At 44.3% G+C, this 23,804-nt stretch overlaps 1 protein-coding gene across 1 annotated transcript in view; it reads right to left on the bottom strand.

The window, feature by feature from the left end:
- The window catches only part of LOC120065930 (SLIT-ROBO Rho GTPase-activating protein 1-like), a 162,285-nt gene extending 147,346 nt beyond the window's left edge, over positions 1 to 14,939 (bottom strand). The window contains exon 1 of the mRNA XM_039016971.1: positions 14,771 to 14,939. Coding sequence (XP_038872899.1) covers positions 14,771 to 14,939 — 169 coding nt within the window. The remainder of the gene's footprint in view (positions 1 to 14,770) is intronic.
- Positions 14,940 to 23,804: the final 8,865 nt, after the last annotated feature.

Raw genomic sequence — 23,804 nt, 5'->3', positions numbered from 1 at the left:
CAGAGGCGTTGCATTAAACACAGTGAAGACCAAAGGAAGGCCACGCCCTTGAAGAACCACTTGTCCATGCGTGACCGCTGGCAGCAGGCACACAATAAGGAATATGGCGCACAGCTCTCAATGTCCTAAATGGGCCTCAGAACAGAGCGCCCCTCACAGTCGTGGCAGGAAATGTACCCATGTCTCCAGTACAGGAGAGTTCACAAGACCAGCCTGGTGCTCCTGACTCAGACAGCCAGCCCTCCTTCAGACCTTCACACAGGCCCAAGCCCTCTCCTCAGTCTCCTGCTTCCTACAACAGCCCTTTCATGTGTGGGTGATAAGCCATGGGAGACCATGGGGAAACTCTTCCCTATTTCCGATACTACTCCAAAATGTTCCCAGCTTGGGCAAGAACGAGGTGGCAGTGGCCACAAACCAGTGGAAACATTTTACGTGTCCACAGTTATGAAACAGCATTGAATTTTTCCATAACTAAAGGACAGAGGGTTGCTCCTTTTGGCTCCAGGCTATAATCAAATCAGGTTTAGAGGATACAAAGGAGACGAGGCCTCTGGCTGACATTTCATTGACTGCTGCTTTTTAAAGAGCAGCTTCCCCCTCTCGTCTCCTCACGGTGGTCCCGGACGTCTGTTTGAGGCTGCCTTCGCTGAAGTGGTGGCCTTTAGCTATTGATTACGGTGGCAGTCAGCTCTAAGCCTCCTTTCCCGCAGGTCAAGATAGAAGGGGGGGATGTGGGGGACAAGAGGGGCAATTCCACATTAAAAGTATGATGCTGAGAAATCAGCTTTTTCACTTTAAAATGTCAAACAAAAAACAATTATCGCTAAGTTAAACAAACCATACAACTGTAAAAACACATTTACTTGAAGAGCAGTGCATATGCAAAGTTTGGTAACAGAATGACGGTTTGTGCTGTTGGTGCAGTCATTGCATCTTCACGTTTCTTGTAAAGCAATCAGTGGAAATTGTTAAAAGTCATCCTTGTGCATAGAGTTGTATGGTTTGTTTAACTTTGCAATCATTGGTTTTTGTTTGGAACACATTTTAAAGCAAAAAATCTCAGCATCACTCTGTTACCATGGAAATGCCCAGAGTCAAAGGATCAGTCAACATACAGTACCAGTCAAATGTTTGGACACACCTACTCATGACAGGGTTTTTATTTATTTTTACTATTTTCTACATTGTAGAATAATAGTGAAGACATCAAAACAATGAAATAACACATGGAATCATGTATTAATTAAATTTGAGATTCTTCAAAGTAGCCACTCTTTGCCTTGATGACAGCTTTGCACACTCTTAGAGAATGCCAAAACAGCTTCATGAGGTAGTCACCTGGAATGCATTTAATTTAACAGGTGTGCCTCAAAGTGAATGTGGAACTTCTTTCCTTCTTAATGCGTTTGAGCCAATCAGTTGTGTTGACACGGTAGGGGTGCTATACAAAAGATGCCCTTTTTGGTAACAGACCAAGTCCATATTATGGCAAGAACAGCTCAAATAAGCAAAGAGAAATGACAGTCCATCATTACTTTAAGACATGAAGGTCAGTTGATACGGAACATTTCAAGAACTTTGAAAGTTTCTTCAAGTGCAGTCGCAAAAACAATTATGAACTATGATGAAACTGGTTCTCATGAGGACCACCACAAAGAAAGAAAGACCCAGAGTTACCTCTGCTTCAGAGGATAACTTCATTAGTTACCAGCCTCAGAAATTTGCCTATGATATTCTTTTTTTTAAAGAAGCAGTTTATCGAAATACTGTGAATGCCCCTTCTCCATTCTTCTTGAGTGTCCACTTTGGCTAAAACTATCTTTGCTCTACTTGGGTCAATGACTTAAGAGTAACAGAACAAAACAGCATCAGGCAGGCAGTCTATTTCCAGACCAACGTGAGTTGAAAGACGAACAGGGATTGCTGTGTGCCTGCTGCTAGTGCCCTGCCAGTCTCAATCATTAGAAACATGAGCCTACAGGGACTCACTGTGCTCCACTTTCATTCTAACTTTTTAAAAAAGAAACAAAAAATATTTTGTACGAATTCACCTGGTCAGTCTGTCATGGAAAGAGAAGGTGTTCCGAATGTTTTGTACACTCAGTGTATAATATGGGAACAGGGTGCTGTTTGGGATGCAGACAGGGAGGCCATAGGGAACACACAAAACCAGAGCAAGTAAGCGTCGTTTTGGGCTGCATCTTTACAGTGGAGGACACGATTGAGACTTACATAGTCTTACATAGAGCCTTACATAATGGATAACACTGTGATGGACACTGTACATCAGTAACATTAGACAGTAAGGACACAAGGAGGTTTGGCCAAACAGCCATGATATCGAAGACAAAATATGTCAGGAAATATTGAGAGAAATAATCAGACATAAAAGAGGCCAAAATGTTTGGTTAGACACTGAAGAGGGGAGAGTGTTATTAGTTTACCTGATTTGGAGATGAACATTTGTCAACGAGAAGGCATCATCATCATCATCATGTCATCACTGTGACACACTAAACAGTCTCCTCTCTGAACGCATCCATAATGCATGGGATGACTTCATGACTCAATAGTGTACATGCCTTGGTAATGAAGTGGTTTCAGTACAGGGTCATTATGTTACCTTTCTTATGCACTTACAGTACCAACAACGTAGCTCATGTTTATAATGCATCTAGGGCCAGTTTCCCAGACAAAGATTAAGACTAATTCTGGACTAAGAGATATTCCACATTGAAATAGCCTCTTATCTTAGCCCAGGACTAGCCTTAATCTGTGTCTGGTTAACCGGCCCCTAGAGGTAACCCAAGTGCTGAAATTATTGTGTCTTTTAAAACAGGGAAGAAGTGGAGACTTGGGGAGATTTGTTGAGGACATGTAGCTGTAGCCTGATTTCTTCCCAGAGGGTTGTTACAGGACAAGCCGGGTACCTGAGCCGAGCAACAACAGCTTGTGGACCCATTGCTGTGGTCACTCTGGCTTTAAAAATAGAAAGGAGGAAGCCAAAGTGGCAGATGTCACATTGTTTAAGCAAATGGAGGAAATAGGGGGGACTGGGACCGGCTGCCTCAGCCTGCCTTGTAGGATGTTTACACTTGTCTTAAAGAGAGCCTCCACCGCAAAACACATAAACAGCTTACCTCCACACAAGAAATTTGTTTGCTAAACACGAACACAGATTAAAATGACTAGTTAACTGTGAGACAGAGGCGATGACCTGAACCGTCTAATTCCTAGTCTGACCTCATCCGTCTGTCTGCCCATTCACCCAAAAGATTTACACCCAACTCGCCCAACAGACAGGCAGTTGGTCTGTTTGTATGTCTATTTGCCCATGCGTCCCAAATAGTTACACCCAACTCAGCTGCAGGCAGCAGCCTCGTCCAACAGACAAGCTAGGAATCTGTCTGTCCTTCCATCTGTCAGTTCTCTCAGAACGTTCAAAGGAATGGAGTGGCTGCCAGGCAGGGTGGGTGAAATCCCACCAGCCTTGCTCAACAGCGTGGTCCAATTTCATTAACGCCGCATATATCATACCAGCACTGATGCAGAGCAGCTCCACGCAGCCAAATCCTGATTCCCATCCTGCAAATGACCGGGCTCTCTGGTGAGGTCTGGTCTAAACCAGACATCCCACTCCATGGCTAACACCACAAGCAGAGAGAGAGAAAGGGGGAGAGAAACAGTGCCAGCCTCAAACTATGCAAGAGGAATGGTCTCTTTATTCATATAGCCCTTCCATGATTTATTTCATCCACTCTCAGGTAGAGAAGTGTAGTGAATATATAATGTGTGGCTTGCATTTACTGGGTTATGGAGTAGAATGGAATTCAAATAACCAGTGTCCGTTACAGCCAAAGACAAAAGGGCTCCTTTTCTTTCATCTGTTGCCCCTGCATCAGTGCCACTTGAGTTACAGTTTTATTGTTTGGTTTTGGGATGGGGTCGAGCTCAGGGTTGGGCATGGGAGGAGGCTGCACTGTTGTCCTGATGGCTTTTGTGGACTGAGTGAAAAGCACAGCGGGGGGAGGTTTATTCAAACGGCAGAAAGGGCGAGTGACCACAGATGGTGCTGTCAATAACCTACCGCCCACACCCATCTCCATACCACCAGGGGTGAAGACAGCAAAGCACACAAACCAGGCAGCACACCTCAGCACAAAGCAGAGGGGGCTGGCGAGACAGATGGTAGGTGTATGAGTGTGGTAATTGTAAGACAACGTCCTGTAGGAAGTGAGAATTCCATTAATCCCAATCTTTATTAATACCTCCGAGTCATTAGTGAGCACACTGGTGATGACCTGAGCTTAAACAGGAGTAGGGGTTGAGCACTGTTAACAGGTCCCCTGTTACTGTTAGTAATATCCCTTTCAAATCAACACGAAAAGCAGCCAACTTTAAAAACACTCAACAAAAAAAAGCCACCTTTTCTTTATATTGCCGGTAACAAACCTGTACTTATGTCTGCCAAGCGAGGTAGTCATGAATGTGGTAAAGTTCTGCCTATGGCTTAATATAAAACGTAGCCGTAATGCTGAAGTGGCATTGGCACGCACTACGCTCTTGATGGTTGCTAGGCAGCTCCCGTTACTAGGCTGTTACCATCCTTGTGGCAGTTCTAAACTTTGCGAGGCAGGTCACTTCGCCCATCACGTCGCATAGCCCACCACGATGCATGACCCGTTTTCTTAACCACAACTGGATGGATCCATAAAGAATAACCGTGGGAATGAATATCACTGAATGATGAAAATATGGGCTAATGCAATTGAAACGGGCTAATGCAATTGAAGACATCAAATTGTTGCTTACTGAAACTCCCACAGCAGGGCTGGCGTTATGGGCGGGCCTTAGGGGGTCTGGCCCGCCCTAACGCACCTCATTGCCCGTCCAAATAAAATATTGAAATATTGATCATTTATTTGACCCGAGATGCGCACCGACAGAAAGGCGCATCAATCTCAAAGAAAGCATCTGAGCGAGCGAAACAGTGCCCCTCAGCATCAGATCCATGGTCTACAAATACTGAGACAGTCTGGACCAAAAGAGTATGGCGCGTCATACTATTTCTGTCCAAACAGCATCAGATACATGGTCTACATATAGTAAGACAGTGGGCTCACTCTGTCCAGAATAAGCCCAATGCGTTTCTTGCAAATTGGAAAAGAAAGTTGGCAGGTGCACAGTTAGGACGCTGGCTTCCCCTAAAGTAAATGAGATCACTTGTTTTGGTACTGCCCATATGTAGCTTGTTTTTGGTCGCAGGTTTAGGAATGACTGAAAAATTGCAACATTTATGTGTAGCTAACTCTGCAAATAGCGCCGCTGGGAGATTTAAAAAGTCATAATCGATCGATAATAAAATAGTCTTCGTAAATTAAAGATTTTTTTGCTATCTGTAAAAACTGCAGTGCATTCAGAAACTATCCAGACCCCTTGACTTTTTCCACAGTTACATTACAGCCTTATTCTAAAATGGATTAAGTAAAATGTTTTCCCCTCATCGAACTACACACAATACCCCATGACGAAGTGAACAGGTTTATACATTTTTGCAAATGTATAAAAAGTAACAAAAAACAGAAATACCTCATTTACATAGTCGTGCCCAAAAGTTGAGAATGACAGAAATATACATTTTCACAAAGTCTGCTGCATCAGTTTGTATGATGGCAATTTGTATATACTCCAGAATGTTATGAAGAGTGATCAGATGAATTGCAATTAATTGCAAAGTCCCTCTTTGCCATGCAAATGAACTGAATCCCAAAAAACATTCCCACTGCATTTCAGCCCTGCCACAAAAGGACCAGCTGACATGTCAGTGATTCTCTCGTTAACACAGGTGTGAGTGTTGACGAGGACAAGGCTGGAGATCACTCTGTCATGCTGATTGAGTTCAAATAACAGACTGGAAGCTTCAGAAGGAGGGTGGTGCTTGGAATCATTGTTCTTCCTTTGTCAACCATGGTTACCTGCAAGGAAACACGTGCCGTCTTCATTGCTTTGCAAAAAGGGCTTCACAGGCAAGGATATTGCTGCCAGTAAGATTGCACCTAAATCAACCATTTATCGGATCATCAAGAACTTCAAGGAGAGCGGTTCAATTGTTGTTAAGAAGGCTTCAGGGCGCTCAAGAAAGTCCAGCAAGCAGCAGGCAGGTGTGAATGCATCTGCACGCACAGTGAGGCGAAGACTTTTGGAGGATGGCCTGGTGTCAAGGGCATCAAAGAAGCCACTTCCCTCCAGGAAAAACATCAGGGACAGACTGATATTCTGCAAAAGGTACAGGGATTGGACTGCTGAAGACTGGGGTAAAGTCATTTTCTCTGATGAATCCCCTTTCCGATTGTTTGGGGCATCCGGAAAAAAAGCTTGTCCGGAGAAGACAAGGTGAGCGCTACCATCAGTCCTGTGTCATGCCAACAGTAAAGCATCCTGAGACCATTCATGTGTGGGGTTGCTTCTCAGCCAAGGGGGTGGGCTCACTCACAATTTGGCCTAAGAACACAACCATGAATAAAGAATGGTACCCAACACATCCTCCGAGAGCAACTTCTCCCAACCATCCATGAACAGTTTGGTGACGAACAATGCATTTTCCAGCATGATGGAGCACCTTGCCATAAGGCAAAAGTGATAACTAAGTGGCTCAGGGAACAAAACATTGATATTTTGGGTCCATGGCCAGGAAACTCCCCAGACCTTAATCCCATTGAGCACTTGTGGTCAATCCTCATGAGACAAACAAAAACCCACAAACTCCAAGCATTGATTATGCAAGAATGGGCTGCCATCAGTCAGGATGTGGCTCAGAAGTTAATTGACAGCATGCCAGGGTGGATTGCAGAGGTCTTGAAAAAGAAGGGTCAACACTGCAAAAATTGACTCTTTGCATCAACTTCATATAATTGTCAATAAATTTTTGACACTTATGAAAAGCTTGTAATTAAACTTCAGTATTCCATAGTAACATCTGACAAAAATATCTAAAGACACTGAAGCAGCAAACTTTGTGGAAATTAATATTTGTGTCATTCTCAAAACGACTGTACACTACCGTTCAAAAGTTTGGGGTCACTTAGAAATGTCCTTGTTAAAAAAAATAAAAAATTATACTTTGTTTTTATTGTAGGAACACAAAGAAAGTACAAATAAAGTAAAATAAAAGAACAAAAACGATCTGGCAGTTACAGTGCACGTCATTCCTTCATCATCATATTAGTTACATCGGCATTGTAACGGCAGTCTACTTCGTCCTCCTCCTCAGACGAGGAGAGGCGAGAAGGATCAGACGACCAATGTGCAGCGTGGTAATTTGACATAATGAATTTAATGGACAAAACAAAAACACTATACAAAATAACAAAATAACATACCGTCACAGTCCTAGCTGGTGCAGAACACAAACACAGAGACAGGAAACAACCACCCACAATCCCCAACACAAAACAAGCCACCTATATATGATTCTCAATCAGGGACAACGATTGACAGCTGTCTCTGATTGAGAACCATATCAGGCTGAACATAGAAACAGACGAACTAGACACACAACATAGAATTCCCACCCAGCTCACGTCCTGACCAACACTAAACAAGCTAAACACATAAGAACTATGGTCAGGACGTGACAGTACCCCCCCCCCCCCCCCCTGAGGTGCGGACTCCGAACGCACCCCTAAAACTCAAGGGGAGGGTCTGGGTGGGCATCTGTCCGCGGTGGTGGCTCCGGCGGTGGACGAGGACACCACTCCACCACTGTCTTTGTCCCCCTCCTTAGCGTCCTTTGAGTGGCGACCCTCGCCCACGACCTTGGCCTAAGAATCCTCCCCAAGGCCCCCACATGATTTAGGAGGTAGCTCAGGACAGAGAGGTAGCTCAGGACAGAGAGGTAGCTCAGGACAGAGAGGTAGCTCAGGACAGAGAGGTAGCTCAGGACAGAGGGGCAACTCCGGACAGAGAGGCAACTCCGGACAGAGAGGCAACTCCGGACAGAGAGGCAACTCCGGACGAATGGCAGCTCCGGACTGAATGGCAGCTCCGGACTGAATGGCAGCTCCGGACAGAGTGGCAGCTCCGGACCGAGTGGCAGCTCCGGACCGAGTGGCAGCTCCGGACCGGGTGGCAGCTCATGACCGGAGGGCAGCTCATGACCGGAGGGCAGCTCATGACCGGAGGGCAGCTCATGACCGGAGGGCAGCTCATGACCGTAGGGCAGCTCATGACCGTAGGGCAGCTCATGACCGTAGGGCAGCTCATGACTGTAGGGCAGCTCTGGCAGCTCCTGACTGGCTGGCGGCTCTGGCAGCTCCTGACTGGCTGGCGGCTCTGGCAGCTCCTGACTGGCTGGCGGCTCTGGCAGCTCCTGACTGGCTGGCGGCTCTGGCAGCTCCTGACTGGCTGGCGGCTCTGGCAGCTCCTGACTGGCTGGCGGCTCTGGCAGCTCCTGACTGGCTGGCGTCTCTGGCAGCTCCTGACTGGCTGGCGGCTCTGGCAGCTCCTGACTGGCTGGCGGCTCTGGCAGCTCCTGACTGGCTGGCGGCTCTGGCAGCTCCTGACTGGCTGGCGGCTCTGGCAGCTCCTGACTGGCTGGCGGCTCTGGCAGCTCCTGACTGGCTGGCGGCTCTGGCAGCTCCTGACTGGCTGGCGGCTCTGGCGGCTCCTGACTGACGGACGGCTCTAGCGGCTCCTGACAGACGGGCGGCTCTAATGGCTCGTGGCAGACGGATGGCTCAGATGGCGCTGGGTAGACTGATGGCTCATACGGCGCTGGGCAGACGGATGGCTCAGATGGCGCTGGGCAGACGGATGGCTCAGACGGCGCTGGGCAGACGGATGGCTCAGACGGCGCTGGGCAGACGGATGGCTCAGACGGCGCTGGGCAGACGGATGGCTCAGACGGCGCTGGGCAGACGGCCGACTCTGACCCGCTGAGGCGCACAGTAGGCCTGGTGCGTGGTACCGGAACTGGTGGTACCGGACTGGAGACACGCACCTCAAGGCTAGTGCGGGGAGCAGGAACAGGGCACACTGGACTCTCGATGCGCACTATAGGCCTGGTGCGTGGTATCGGCACTGGTGGTACCGGGCTGAGGGCACGCACCTCAGGGCGAGTGCGGGGAGAAGGAACAGTGCGTACAGGGCTCTGGAGACGCACAGGAGGCTTGGTGCGTGGTGCCGGAACTGTAGGTACTGGGCTGGAGACACGCACCACAGGGAGAGTGCGTGGAGGAGGAACAGGGCTCTGGAGACGCACTGGAAGCCTGGTGCGTGGTGTAGGCACTGGTGGTACTGAGCTGGAGCGGGAAGGTAGCGCCGGATATACCGGACCGTGCAGGCGTACTGGCTCCCTTGAGCACTGAGCCTGCCCAACCTTACCTGGTTGCATGCTCCCCGTAGCCCGTCCAGTGCGGGGAGGTGGAATAACCCACACTGGGCTGTGTTGGCGAACCGGGGACACCATGCGTAAGGCTGGTGCCATGTACACCGGCCCGAGGAGACGTACTGGAGGCCAGATATGTAGAGCCGGCTTCATGGCACTTGGCTCAATGCTCACTCTAGCCCGCCCAGTGCGGGGTGGTGGAATAACCCGCACCGGGCTATGCACCCGTACAGGAGACACCGTGCGCTCTTCCGCATAACACGGTGTCTGCCCGTACTCCCGCTCTCCACGGTAAGCATGGGAAGTGGGCGCAGGTTTCCTACCTACCTTCGCCACACTACCCTTTAGCCCCCCCCCCCCAATACATTTTTGGGGTTTCTTCACGGGCTTCCAGCCACGCTTCCGTGCTGCCTCCTCATACCACCGCTCCTGGGCTTTAGCTGCCTCCATCTCTTCCCGAGAGCGGCGATATTCTCCAACCTTAGCCCAGGGTCCTTCTCCGTTCAATATTTGCTCCCATGACCATTCCTCCTGGTACCGCTGCTGCTGTCGCTGCTGCCCGTTCTCACGCTGCTTGATCCGGGTTTGGTGGGTGGTTCTGTAACGGCAGTCTACTTCGTCCTCCTCCTCAGACGAGGAGAGGCGAGAAGGATCAGAGGACCAATGTGCAGCGTGGTAATTTGACATAATGAATTTAATGGACAAAACAAAAACACTATACAAAATAACAAAATAACATACCGTCACAGTCCTAGCTGGTGCAGAACACAAACACAGAGACAGGAAACAACCACCCACAATCCCCAACACAAAACAAGCCACCTATATATGATTCTCAATCAGGGACAACGATTGACAGCTGTCTCTGATTGAGAACCATATCAGGCTGAACATAGAAACAGACGAACTAGACACACAACATAGAATTCCCACCCAGCTCACGTCCTGACCAACACTAAACAAGCAAAACACATAAGAACTCTGGTCAGGACGTTACAGGCATCTTTGAATTAGACCTTTTCCAAGTATGAAACCCATTTCTCCCAGTATTCCTGACCTCTCTCCTGTTGAGTTCTTAAAGCAAAGGTCATACGCTCCATGTGGTGTATTTCTTCTACAATGTCTATCCATTGTGTCACTGTGGGAGGGTCTTTTTGTAGCCATTACTGGCTGCCAGTAGGACCTTCAAGAGGTACTTTTCTCTATTGTGTAAGTTATCAGGTATTTCACCCAAGTACAAAGAAATGAATGTTTGTTCTATGTCAAATCCCATTATTTTTCCAATGTTCGATCTTATTTCTCCCCAGTAAGTTTCGATTGCGGGGCAGGACCAAAAGATATGAGAGTGGTCCGCCCTCAATAGACCGCATTCTCTCCAACAAGGGTGTAGTGAGCGAGTCTGTTTTGATTTCAGTTTAGGTGTTATGAAGAAACGTATAACATTCTTCCAACAGAATTCTCTCCATGATCTTGAGTTGGTGGAGCTTTGTTGAGTCTCTAATATGTTCAACCATGTTTCATCAGTTATTTCAATGTTAAGTTCCTCCTCCCATTTCTGTTTAATATAGTTTGTAGAATGTTTCTTTGAGGATTGAATACCCAAGTAGAGATTTGAAATCGTTTTTTTGTTACTCCCCAAGTTGTATGCGTTAGTGAATACTTGGATTAATTTTGGAGGTGCTCGAGGGTCAGTCACTTTTGTCTCCCTTAAGAAATAGTGTCGGACTTGTAGGTATCTGTAAAAATCTTGTTCATCCCACCCATGTTTTTTTACTTAGGTCCTGGAAGTTATCTAGGTTCCCATTCCTTATAATTGTACTGAATGATGTGATACCTTTCTGCGTTCATTGTTTAAATCTGCTGTCCTGAGTTGCAGGGATGAAGCTGGGGTCGTATGCGGGCCAACTCAGCAGTTTGATCTCTCTGTCTAAATGATTTTGCTTAACTACCCTAAACCATGTCTTCAGAGAGAAATTAATCCACTGATTTTGTCTATTGTATATTTATTTTACCACCATGTCCTTATTTCCCAAAACTGACTGTATGGGTATCTCTGTCAAAGTAGTCTCGATGTCTTTCCATTTGGATTCGTATTCTGAATTGCACCAACAAACCAGAGGTCTCAATTGGGCTGACACATAATAATCTTTTAGGTTTGGTAAGGCCATACCCCCACAGTTTTTTGGTAATTGTAATGTTGTATATCTAGTTCTTGGTCTCTTACTGTTCCAGATAAACCTTGATATCCGTTTATCCCATTCCCTAAACTGTTTAGGCAGGATTTCTATGGGCAGCGATTGGAACAAATACAGTAACCTTGGCAGGATGTTCATTTTGATTGTTTCAATTCTACTACTAAGATCTAAGGGAAGTGAGTTCCACCTGTCTAGGTCATCATATATTTTCTTGTTGATGTGATCGTAATTCATGCAATAAAGTTTGGGTGTATCTTTTGGTAGGTATACTCCAAGATATTTAATGGATGAAGAGGTCCAGGTGAAGTTATACCTACTCTTCAGCTCTTCCTGTGGGGTATAATTATATACTAGGGCTTGGGTCTTGTGTACGTTAAGCACATACCCTGAATATGTTCCAAATGTTTGTAGAACATCCACCAATCTAGGTTCGCTTGAGCCTGGGTCTTTAAGGAATAACAGAACGTCATCAGCATACATGCATATCTTATGTTCACTGTCTCTTATTGTTATTCCCTCTAAGGTTGGGTCCTGTCTTATTGCCTGTGCTAATGGTTCGAGGTACAAGGAGAAGAGCGTGGGTGGAAGATTACAGCCTTGTCTTGCCCCTCACTCTAATTTTATCGTTCGTGTCAAATGTCCATTTATCTTTATTCTAGCGGTCGGACATGAATACAGTGTTTTGATGCACTGTATCACTTCTTTGTTGAAACCAAATCTTTCCATAACTTGGAATAGGTAATCCCATCCCACTGAATCAAATTCTTTTTCTGCATCTAGACTGATTAATATTGCACTTGTCTTATTCTGAGTAATGTGGTCCATGACATGTAGTGTTCTCCTTATATTGTCCTGTGTCTGCCTATTTTGTATGAAACCAGTTTGATCTCCGTCAATCAATTCTGGGATTATGTTCTCCATTCTTTTGGCTATTATTGATGCATATAGTTTATAATCTGTGTTAAGAATTGCAATAGGTCTATATGAACTGCATTCTTTCTTATCTTTACCCTCTTTTGGGATTACAGATATGATGGCCTCTCTCCATGACGGTGGGAGACCCCCCTCCCTCAGAGTCCAGTTAAAACAGGCCTTAAGTAGAGGTGCTAATTGTTCTCTGAAGGTCTTGAACCATTCTGAAGGGAAGCCATCAGTGCCTGGAGACTTGTTGACTTTTTGTTGAGATATTGCTTTATTAATCTCGTCGGTGGATATTTCTAAAGTTAGTCTATCATTTTGCTCTGTCCCAATTGAGGGGAGATCAAGTGAGTTCAAAAAGTGCTCTATTGTCTGTGCATCTGCCTTCTCTGGTTGCTTGTACAGATTTGTGTAATATGATTCAAATGCATTCTGTATTTCATCTAATTTGCATGTGATCTTTTTTGTTTTGGGGTCTTTTATTTTATAAATGGTATTCTGTGCTTGTTGTTTCCTGAGTCTCCATGCTAGTAATTTGGTTGCCTTTGAGCCTGCTTCATAATATCGTTGTTTCAGGAACCGAAGCTTTTTCTCTACTTCTTCTCTATAAATCTGGTCAATTTCCTGTTTTACCTTTTGAATCTCTCGTAATATAAGAGAAATAAGATAATTTCAGCAGTTTCTGTGCTTTAATCTTTTTCTTGAGAGACGATGTGGCTATGATCTTTCCTCTAATATCCGCCTTAGCTGCATCCCACAATATAGCAGGAGATACTTCCCCATTATCATTATTCTCCAGATAGATGTTCAATTCTGTCTTTATTGATTCCTTGAATGCTGGATCATTCAGCATGCTTGTATTAAGTCTCCATATAGTATTTCTTGGTTTGCTATCAAGGTGTAGAGTGAGGTAAACTCCATTATGATCTGATAAGTCGCTCTGCCCGATCCTACAACCCTTAAGCCTGTGTATCTGCACTGTACATAAAAAAGTAGTCTAACCTGGAGTATTCAGTGTGGCGGGCTGAGTAAAAAGTATATTCCTTATCGGTCTTGTGGGTGTCACGCCATACATCGAGCAGTCCTAGATCCTGCAGTATCCTATTGATCTTTTTGGCAACTAGGCTCATTTTCCTATTTTGATTTGTGCTGTCCAATTTTGAGTTTAGAATTGTGTTAAAATCCCCTCCACAGATAAGAGTGCCAGTGGTTTCTGTGGCAATTAAATCAAACACCTTCCTATAGAAGACCATGCCACTCCCTGGGGGTGCGTATACATTAAATAATGTAACTTCCTTGTTATCCAGTTTACATTTATCAAGTATAAATCTACCCTCCTTGTCTTTTATTTCTGACAAACTCAAAATTAACTGAATTTGGGATCAAGATTGCAACTCCCCTTCTACCCATTTTGTAAGAAGAAAAAAAAGTGTTCCTATATACCATTTTCTTGAGTTTCTCGTGTTCAGGTGTGGATAAGTGAGTTTCCTGCCAGAATAGTATGTCAACTCTCTCCCGTTTCATTTTTGCTATTACCTTACTTCTCTTGATGGCACTCCCCAGTCCGTTTACATTGAGACTTATGACCTTAAATTCCCGATGATGCATCGATATAAATAAAATGTGCACCATATCTGCCTGCTTATCATGAACCTAAAAATGAACGAAAAATCAAGAACGATAATAAAGTAAACCAAAGTGGGAAAATACTTTGGTATTTGGACTCCCATGTCAGAGGACTGTCTCTTGCCTCTGGGGTTTGAGGGGATGAGCCTGTCCGCAGGATGGGCCCCTCGCTCAGATATGAAAATGCGTGACGTTGTCAGTCACAAACAAGACCTGGTGGAACCGAAAATAATAAGGGCGCCTATTCTGTCGCTTATACACATCGGTTAATTACAAGTGAAAACTATATCGGTCATGTGCGCATATCATGAATCCTCCCCTTGATATGCCCTTCTGTCACCCCGTTGTCAATGTGTCATTAATCCTTAGCTAATATACATGTTATTAACGTGACGCTACTTAATGTGTTCATAAAGAACACATGCTTTTGGCTACTCACCCTTGTTCAGCATTGGGGGAAAATAGGGGAGATATTTTATCTATTGCAATGTCAACCGTAACAACCCAAAGTCTTAACAGCTGCGGTAACTATTAATTCTGTTAAATCCGATTCAGTGTCTTACATCTTCCTGTTGGAAATGCCTGAGTCTCTCTCAGATGTGAACGTCCTCTCGCCGAGATGGTTTCCCTCTTTCTCCATGACCCTGCTTGTCGACAACGATCCATGGGAGAGCCTGCTCGAGTCTTTCCGCTGGTGATGTCGCCTTTCTCCTGGCGGTATACTCCACTGGGAAGCCCCTTGACTTCAGGTCCTCAGCCGCCTCGTCTGCATGCTCGTATGTAACCGGGCCATTTTCCAGAAATATCCGCATTTTTGCCGGGTATGGTGTTTGGAAGCGAATACCCTTCTCTTTAAGTGCTTTCTTAATGGGGGTGTATTCTTTCCTTCTTTTCAGTATCTCTCCCGCGTAGTCATGATCAAAGAACACTCATTGGCCTTGGAAGTTAACAGGCTTTTTCCAGGTAGCATGTAAAACTTTCTCTTTGACTGAGAATTTTAGGAACCGTACTACTATGGATCTTGGTGGGGCGCTGCTGGGGGGTTTTGAGGCCAGAGCTCAGTGTGCTCTCTCGATTCCCAGGTCAGTGTCGTCGTCAAGTATGTCCTTGAATAGACCCTCCACGAAGTTGGGCATAGAGTCTTTTTCTGCGCCCTCTACTACGTTATAAAGTCTAATGTTGTTTCGACGTGAGAAACCTTCGAGTTCTGTCACTTTTGCCTGTAGTGCATGTTGGCTTTTCAGTGACTGTTCAAGTATTTCCTTGACTGCGAAGTTCCATGTGTCCGTTTCCCCAATGCGCTGTTCTGCGTCCCCCATTCTTGTAGATATGCTGTGAAGATCTAATTTGTTTTCTTCCAGTTTCTGGTTAATGTCCTTCTTGAACTCATTTAGTTCTTTTCTTACATCTTCTCGAAGTTCCTCTCGTAAGCCTGTGAGCGCCTTGCGCAAATCCTCCTTCATCACCTCACAAAATGAGGGTTCTTTTGCTGCTGCTATCTTATTTGCGCTAGCATTAGCCATTTCGGGTTCATCGACGATTATATATTCTGCTGTCTTGTTACGGGCTGTTGTTGTAGCGACCTTTTCCTATTTTCCCCTTTTCCATTTTGCGTAAGTTATTATAATGCTCAGAGTAAATACTTGAATTTGGGGGGGAAATACCCAACCGATGTGCAGTACGAAAAACTAGGCAGCCATTTCCTAAGTTGCGTCACCGGAAGCCCCAGAAATGTCCTTGTTTTTGAAAGAAAAGCTAATTTTTTGTCCATTAAAATAACATCAAATTGATCAGAAATACATTGTAGACATTGTTAATGTTTTTTAAAATCTGCCTGTTTCCAGCTACAATAGTCATTTTCAACATTAACCATTTCTACACTGTATTTCTGATCAATGATGTTATTTTAATGGACAAAAAAAAGTGTTTTTCTTTCAAAAACAAGGACATTTCTAAGTGACCCCAAACTTTTGAACGGTCGTGTAAGTATTCAGACCCTTTGGGCTGTAGAGATCAGAGAAAAGATTGTGTTGAGACACAGATCTGGGGAAAGGTACCAAAACATTTCTGCAGCATTGAAGGTCCCCAATAACACAGTGGCCTCCATCATTCTGAAATGGAAGAAGTTTGGAACCACCAAGACTCTTCCTAGAGCAGGCCAGCCTGAGCAATTGGGGGAGAAGGGCCTTGAACCGCAGGGAGGTGACCAAGAATTCAATGGTCACTCTGAAAGAGCTCCAGAGTTCCTCTGTGGAGATGGGAGAACATTCCAATAGGACAACCATCTCTGCAGTACTCCACCAATCAGGCCTTTATGGTGGAGTGGCCAGATGGAAGTAACTCCTCAGTAAAAGGCACAACAGCCTGCTTGGATGTTGCCAAAAGGCACCTAAAGGACTCTCAGACCATGAGAAACAAGATTCTCTGGTCTGAATGCCAAGTGTCACGTCTGGAGGAAACCTGGTACCATCTCGACGGTAAGGCATGTGTGGCAGCATAATGCTGTGGGGATGTTTTCAGTGGCAAAGACTGGGAGACTAGTCAGGAACAAGGGAAAGATGAACAGAACAAAGTACAGAGAGATCCTTAATGAAAACCTGCATCAGAGAGCTCAGGACCTCAGACTGGGTCGAAGGTTCACTTTCCAACAGGACAACAACCCTAAGCACATAGCAGAGACAACACAGGAGTCAATGACCTTGAGTGGCCCAGCCAGAGCCCGGACTTGAAGCCGATCCAACATCTCTGGAGAAACCTGAAAATAGCTGTGCAGCGACGCTCCCCATCCAACCTGACAGAGCTTGAGAGAATCTGCAGAGAAGAATTGGAGAAACTCCCAAAATACAGGTGTGCCAAGCTTGTAGCATCATACCCAAAAAGACTTGAGGCAGTAATCACTGCAAAAGATGCTTCAACAAAGTACTGAGTAAAGGTTCTGAATACTTATGTAAATGTGTGTGTGTTTAAAAACAAAATTGCAACTATTTCTAAAAACCTGTTTTTGCTTTGTCATTATGGGGTATTATGCGTAGATTGATGAGGGGAAAAAACTATTTATTACATTTTAGAATAAGGCTGTAACTGGGGCTCTCGCATTAGTTTTACTTCAGATTTTTGTGATTAACTACGTGACAAAGATTCACAAACTAAAACATTATTATTGAAATGAAACTGTTCCAGGACAATTAGCATATAAAAATAAATCTGAACTGTCACGTTGATTGGTCGAAACGGTAGGATAAGTTGTAAGCTTCCCCAAACTTGAAACTCACAAGCTGCCTATGGTCTTTACTAGAACACCTGTAAAGAAAAAAGTTGTGAACACCCGAGCACATATTTTCCTGTGAAAAAATAATAACGTGCCAGCCTATGATCAAAGGCCCGTCCAACTGATTAGTTCTGGCGCCGGCCCTGTCCCAAAATCACCCAAGCATTATATTAAATTTGAAGCAATACCTGCGTGTGGTCAACTATGATCATTTCATCACTGTTTTGACAGGGATAGCGCAATCACGCTGCTTTGAAACAAGCATGGGGACTAGTCTTGATAAATCAATGTCAGATTTTTGTTTTCACTGAATATCAGTTTGGATATTGGTTAGGCTACAATTAGGCTGGGGAAATGTTAGCTAAATTGACGTGAGAGCTGCTCATGATTAGTGTAGTGGATTATGTTGCTCTTCACCGGTTTAGTAGCCTACTCCAGACAAAAGCCTGCGACTTGTCTGATAATCAATGGGATTTTGTTTCACTCAATCTCCGTCTGTATTGGCTATTTTGTTCATTGTCTCTGGCTGGGAAAATAAGTGGAGGTGTAGCTCATCTGTCACTGATCAGAAACATTTAGCATCCAATAATGTCGCCCAAATCAAGTGTAGACCTATTATTTTGCTTGACTGCATATAAGCAACTGAAATATATAGACTCACGTGCTTTTGAAAATATAGATTGCTTTAATGTATTATCTAAATCGGTATCATGATGAAGATACTCCCAATTTAACACCCTACTCCAGGAGGTTCGTTCATCCAGGTCAGATTTTCTATTTCTTTACATGGTCGAAAAGAGCAGATGAAGATTTCTAAAGCACATACAGGCACCTACAAACTCTCAAAAAGATGATCATCGGCATGGGTTTGGGCTCCGTTTTAAAATGTAACTTTGTGTAGGGAAAATGTATAATTTATTCTGTTATAATTCATTAAAAGCTTTTTAAAAAGTGTGTTGACTGATCAGGGCAGGGGAATGTAAATGTCTTGTCTGTTTAATAAACAAAATTACTACTGATTTAATTTGCATGGCACAGCCATCTAGCCTATAGGCTGCACAGACCAGTAACATAATTAAACAAAAAATATGCTATTCTTTTGAAAATTCATTTTAGTGTTTCTTAGGACCTGCCTAAAATTAGTAACGGACTTTTGTGATGGTGTATTTTAAATGGATTTATTCAAATATACCTCCACTCACATCGGCCCACCCCTGCTCCCTCTCGTCAACTTGCCGGCATGCGCACAGGATTATATATCTGGTACAACACAATCATACCATTCAACCTTTCCTTCAAGGAAACACTTTTTTACAGCCTCACAAAACAGATTATCTGCAAAAATCATAGGTCATTACCAACTTCTTTCATAGTGTCAACAAAGCACAAGCCTTGGGCACTATACTAGCGCAGAAAAGACTACAATAAATCTGCTACTCTCTAGCTGTTCAATTTTACACCATTGTCTGCCTCCTCAACCAGAATGCAATCACACAGACCACAGAGTTTGAATGTCTCATAACCTTCTACATGATGACACCTTTTAGTGTGTTCCTGAATGAAGATGCTGAGGAAGAACAGCTGCCTGCCCATAAACTGCTCGCTGGTATCACCCAGCAGCCTCCTGGGCACAGTTAGATTGATTATATTGTTCCTAAAACCGCAGATATTACATGCGCCGAGGCATCGCCATAAAATCAACTGATCAAAGGAAGGCTGATACATGATTTGGATTGTGATCTCACAAGTATCATGAAAATCTCTGTAGAGGGCATTGGGTCTATTACATACTGTAGGAAACAGCTGGCAACTAAAAAGTACTTCCAGGTTGCCCATTTGAAAAAAAAAGTCCTGACCTTGGTTAGTATTTTTTATTTTTTCCCCCCATTGGGATGGACAGTAACAAAAGGAATGAAAAACAGGATATCCTAGACGAGTCAAGACTTTAGGAAACTAGTAGGCAGAGCAGACAGAAAACAGACAGCTTCCCATGTGTTCAACATTCTGAGAAAGCTTTCCATGAGCTGCCCTTTGTGGTGTCTTCTCTCAAAGTCAGGGGTTCTCAAAGTGGGGTCCGCAGCAAGAACTCAAAAAATATATAATATATTTTTATTAACATTACTAACAGATTAAACAAATTTTGGCCAAAGGATCCGTGGAATAAGTTGAAGGGTAATAGGATGTAATTTTTACTCTACAATTGATGTTCTTAACCATGGGCAACATGGGCCTGGGAGGCTCACAGAGATATTGGTATCAACAGTACTCCACCAATTACACATTTTTAATACATAAATGCACTGTAATTTTAGCTATAAACTGCAAAGTTCTTTCTGCCTCATGGAAAAATGCAAGATATTAGCTTTAAACCCGCAACAAATATCTGCCACATGGGAAATTTTATAAATATATATACACTGCTCAAAAAAATAAAGGGAACACTTAAACAACACAATGTAACTCCAAGTCAATCACACTTCTGTGAAATCAAACTGTCCACTTAGGAAGCAACACTGATTGACAATAAATTTCACATGCTGTTGTGCAAATGGAATAGACAAAAGGTGGAAATTATAGGCAATTAGCAAGACACCCCCAATAAAGGAATGGTTCTGCAGGTGGTGACCACAGACCACTTCTCAGTTCCTATGCTTCCTGGCTGATGTTTTGGTCACTTTTGAATGCTGGCGGTGCTTTCACTCTAGTGGTAGCATGAGACGGAGTCTACAACCCACACAAGTGGCTCAGGTAGTGCAGTTCATCCAGGATGGCACATCAATGCGAGCTGTGGCAAAAAGGTTTGCTGTGTCTGTCAGCGTAGTGTCCAGAGCATGGAGGCGCTACCAGGAGACAGGCCAGTACATCAGGAGACGTGGAGGAGGCCGTAGGAGGGCAACAACCCAGCAGCAGGACCGCTACCTCCGCCTTTGTGCAAGGAGGTGCACTGCCAGAGCCCTGCAAAATGACCTCCAGCAGGCCACAAATGAGCATGTGTCAGCATATGGTCTCACAAGGGGTCTGAGGATCTCATCTCGGTACCTAATGGCAGTCAGGCTACCTCTGGTGAGCACATGGAGGGCTGTGCGGCCCCACAAAGAAATGCCACCCCACACCATGACTGACCCACCGCCAAACCGGTCATGCTGGAGGATGTTGCAGGCAGCAGAACGTTCTCCACGGCGTCTCCAGACTCTGTCACGTCTGTCACATGTGCTCATGTGCTCAGTGTGAACCTGCTTTCATCTGTGAAGAGCACAGGGCGCCAGTGGCGAATTTGCCAATCTTGGTGTTCTCTGGCAAATGCCAAACGTCCTGCACGGTGTTGGGCTGTAAGCACAACCCCCACCTGTGGACGTCGGGCCCTCATACCACCCTCATGGAGTCAGTTTCTGACCGTTTGAGCAGACACATGCACATTTGTGGCCTGCTGGAGGTCATTTTGCAGGGCTCTGGCAGTGCACCTCCTTGCACAAAGGCGGAGGTAGCGGTCCTGCTGCTGGGTTGTTGCCCTCCTACGGCCTCCTCCACGTCTCCTGATGTACTGGCCTGTCTCCTGGTAGCGCCTCCATGCTCTGGACACTACGCTGACAGACACAGCAAACCTTTTTGCCACAGCTCGCATTGATGTGCCATCCTGGATGAACTGCACTACCTGAGCCACTTGTGTGAGTTGTAGACTCCGTCTCATGCTACCACTAGAGTGAAAGCACCACCAGCATTCAAAAGTGACCAAAACATCAGCCAGGAAGCATAGGAACTGAGAAGTGGTCTGTGGTCACCACCTGCAGAACCATTCCTTTATTGGGGGTGTCTTGCTAATTGCCTATAATTTCCACCTTTTGTCTATTCCATTTGCACAACACCATGTGAAATTTATTGTCAATCAGTGTTGCTTCCTAAGTGGACAGTTTGATTTCACAGAAGTGTGATTGACTTGGAGTTACATTGTGTTGTTTAAGTGTTCCCTTAATTTTTTTGAGCAGTGTGTATATATATATATATAAGAATTTGTTCTTAACTGAATTGCCTAGTTAAATAAAGGTTAAATAAAAATCAAATAAAAAACATGATGTTCAGTTTAGAGTTGTAGATTTTCCTGTAATATCGCCTATGAATAATTTCCTCTAACCTTGAATGCAAAAATAACTTCAACTTTAATTCCATTTGGTGGGGAAGGATAAAAAAAGCTTCTCCTGGAAGATGCTTAAGAAATGAATGTCAGTTGAATGACAGATTAGGCTCTGATTGAAAACACTGCCAGCCAGCCAAGAGAGACTGCGCCAAAGCCAGACAGCAAAGAACTAGAGAGGATGAAATACGAGGATAAACTATTGACTTGAATAATAATCACTCTTAGCTTTTCTCCATACAGCTCTCAGAAGTTGTCAGTAGAAAGAGTAGGAAATGCTTTATATTTATCTTTTAAGTAGAATCACTGGAGTTGGTGTCAGGCATAACTGCCAGATGGACAATGATGTTGCACTGCTAGTTGATAGGATACTGGAGGTTGAGAGGGTCCTTTCAGACAACTATTTGTCCAAATAAAGCAGACCAGTCCTCATCTTCCAAAAGAGAGGCTGCGAGGCTGGGAACTAGCACATCAAACATATTCCTCTCCTTTCCTCTGGGGTTGCTTGTGGTTCTGCTCCTTGAGTAATCAATGTCTGTACAAAACTCGCCTCCGGCTTCAGAGATATGCTTTGGCTAATAGAGACACCCGTTCAAAGATGCTACAAAACTGTGGTGACAAAAATATTTCAAAACCTTGCGTTTACAGTGAATGGAGAATGTTGTGTTTTTAGTAAGTATTTTACAAATACAACTTATGGCTTATGTCTGCAACACCAAATGTATTTGTGTGTAAAATTAGATAGTGACAGATTTAGCAGAGTTTGAAAGTTCACAACAGCATTAATCTCAAGGGTCAAGATTATGTTGAATAAAAGAGCCAAGGAATTTGTACAAATCAAGCGGCTGGGAGTAGCGACTGATGGCAATCTTCCCTGAACATAAGACTTTAAAAAAAATCCAAGTATAGCCACTTTCACCTCTTCATACAGACAAGCCTATGGACAAAGGATAAGGGAGACATCACATGCTTCCCCTTATTTCCAAACTACGCTGACAATCACATTATATACTTTTAGTTCATGCTGCCTACCACTATTCATGAAAAACAGAATGGCTATATAGGATGTATATACAACAAATCTAAGGTAAATAGTCTGGAACATACAGTTCTTACACCGAGTATACAAAAGTTAAAGATTTGCAATGCAAAGAGAACAGCAAGGTATGCAAATAAAAGGACATTGCCAATATCATGGAACTCACCCCTTCCCCTAATCATGGGTTAAATCAATCTTTCAAAAAAAGTAATATGGGGAAAAGTATGACTATCTATTGAGGCCAAATAACTCAACTTCAAAACCAACACAGTGAGATCAAGGCTGATAAGCCATAGAGTAACAGGTTGTCTCTGGTATATTCAGACCTCTGTTCCCCAAGAGGAATGCTCCAGTTGTATCAGCTGTGTTATTATTACCCCATTTGGCTCGCTTTGCATGACAAACGGGAGGTTCCGCACCCCCAGTGTCCCTTATGACTGTGCATCACACTTCTATTACAGCTGAAAGGCCTTAGTCATCACAAGCAAAGGGGCTACACACATTCCTCGCAAATGAGAGCTTCTGCTCAAGCGTACACAATCTGGTAATTCCTCAAGCAGCATTGCTCCCCCCCCCCCCCACCTCTCTGGATTTAAGGTTTGCTATGGAGACGTGAATAGGTGGTATGTCAGAGCTCCCAACAGCTCTGGAGAACAGCTCTGGTAACCAAGTCCCCATGGTTACCACAGAGCAGCAGTAACTGCCCATTTTCTGTGTACATTTGTCTGGAAAAAAGCCTCTTGTATGTTTGCAGGGGGCTTGGAGAGTGAAAACGTTGGGAAATTAATGTTAATGGCCCCAAGCCAAGTATCAAAAGAAGCAGCTGTATAAATCATGTATAAGCACCAGGTTTTATTGTTTGCGTTTGTTATTTTGAGACCCAGGCTAGTTTGATGTGACAAGAACAATCCAAAGCAGAGCCATTTAAATCAGAACGTTCTGTTAAAAAGGATTAGGACACGCCTGAAATAAGATGTGCCTACCTTTACCGACCTGTGCTGCAGACAAAGCCTGATGAAGGTATATTTGAAGTCATACAAAACATGAGGAAGGCAAATGAAGTGAACCCAAAATAAAGGATAGAGCATTTGAGAACAGTGAGAATGAAAGGGAACAGAGTACAGCCTGACAAATCGAGAGCTTGATAGTGTAAGGTTCTATCTGCAATGATCATTCTGAAATAATTGGCTTTAAAGTTCCGAACCCTCATTGGTTTGAATGGTGTCAGCAATTGTTATATT

Source organism: Salvelinus namaycush, chromosome 21, assembly GCF_016432855.1.
Source record: "Salvelinus namaycush isolate Seneca chromosome 21, SaNama_1.0, whole genome shotgun sequence".
NCBI lineage: Eukaryota > Metazoa > Chordata > Actinopteri > Salmoniformes > Salmonidae > Salvelinus > Salvelinus namaycush.
Note: the sequence above shows the minus strand (reverse complement) of the source record. Positions and strands in the feature narration are given on the sequence as shown.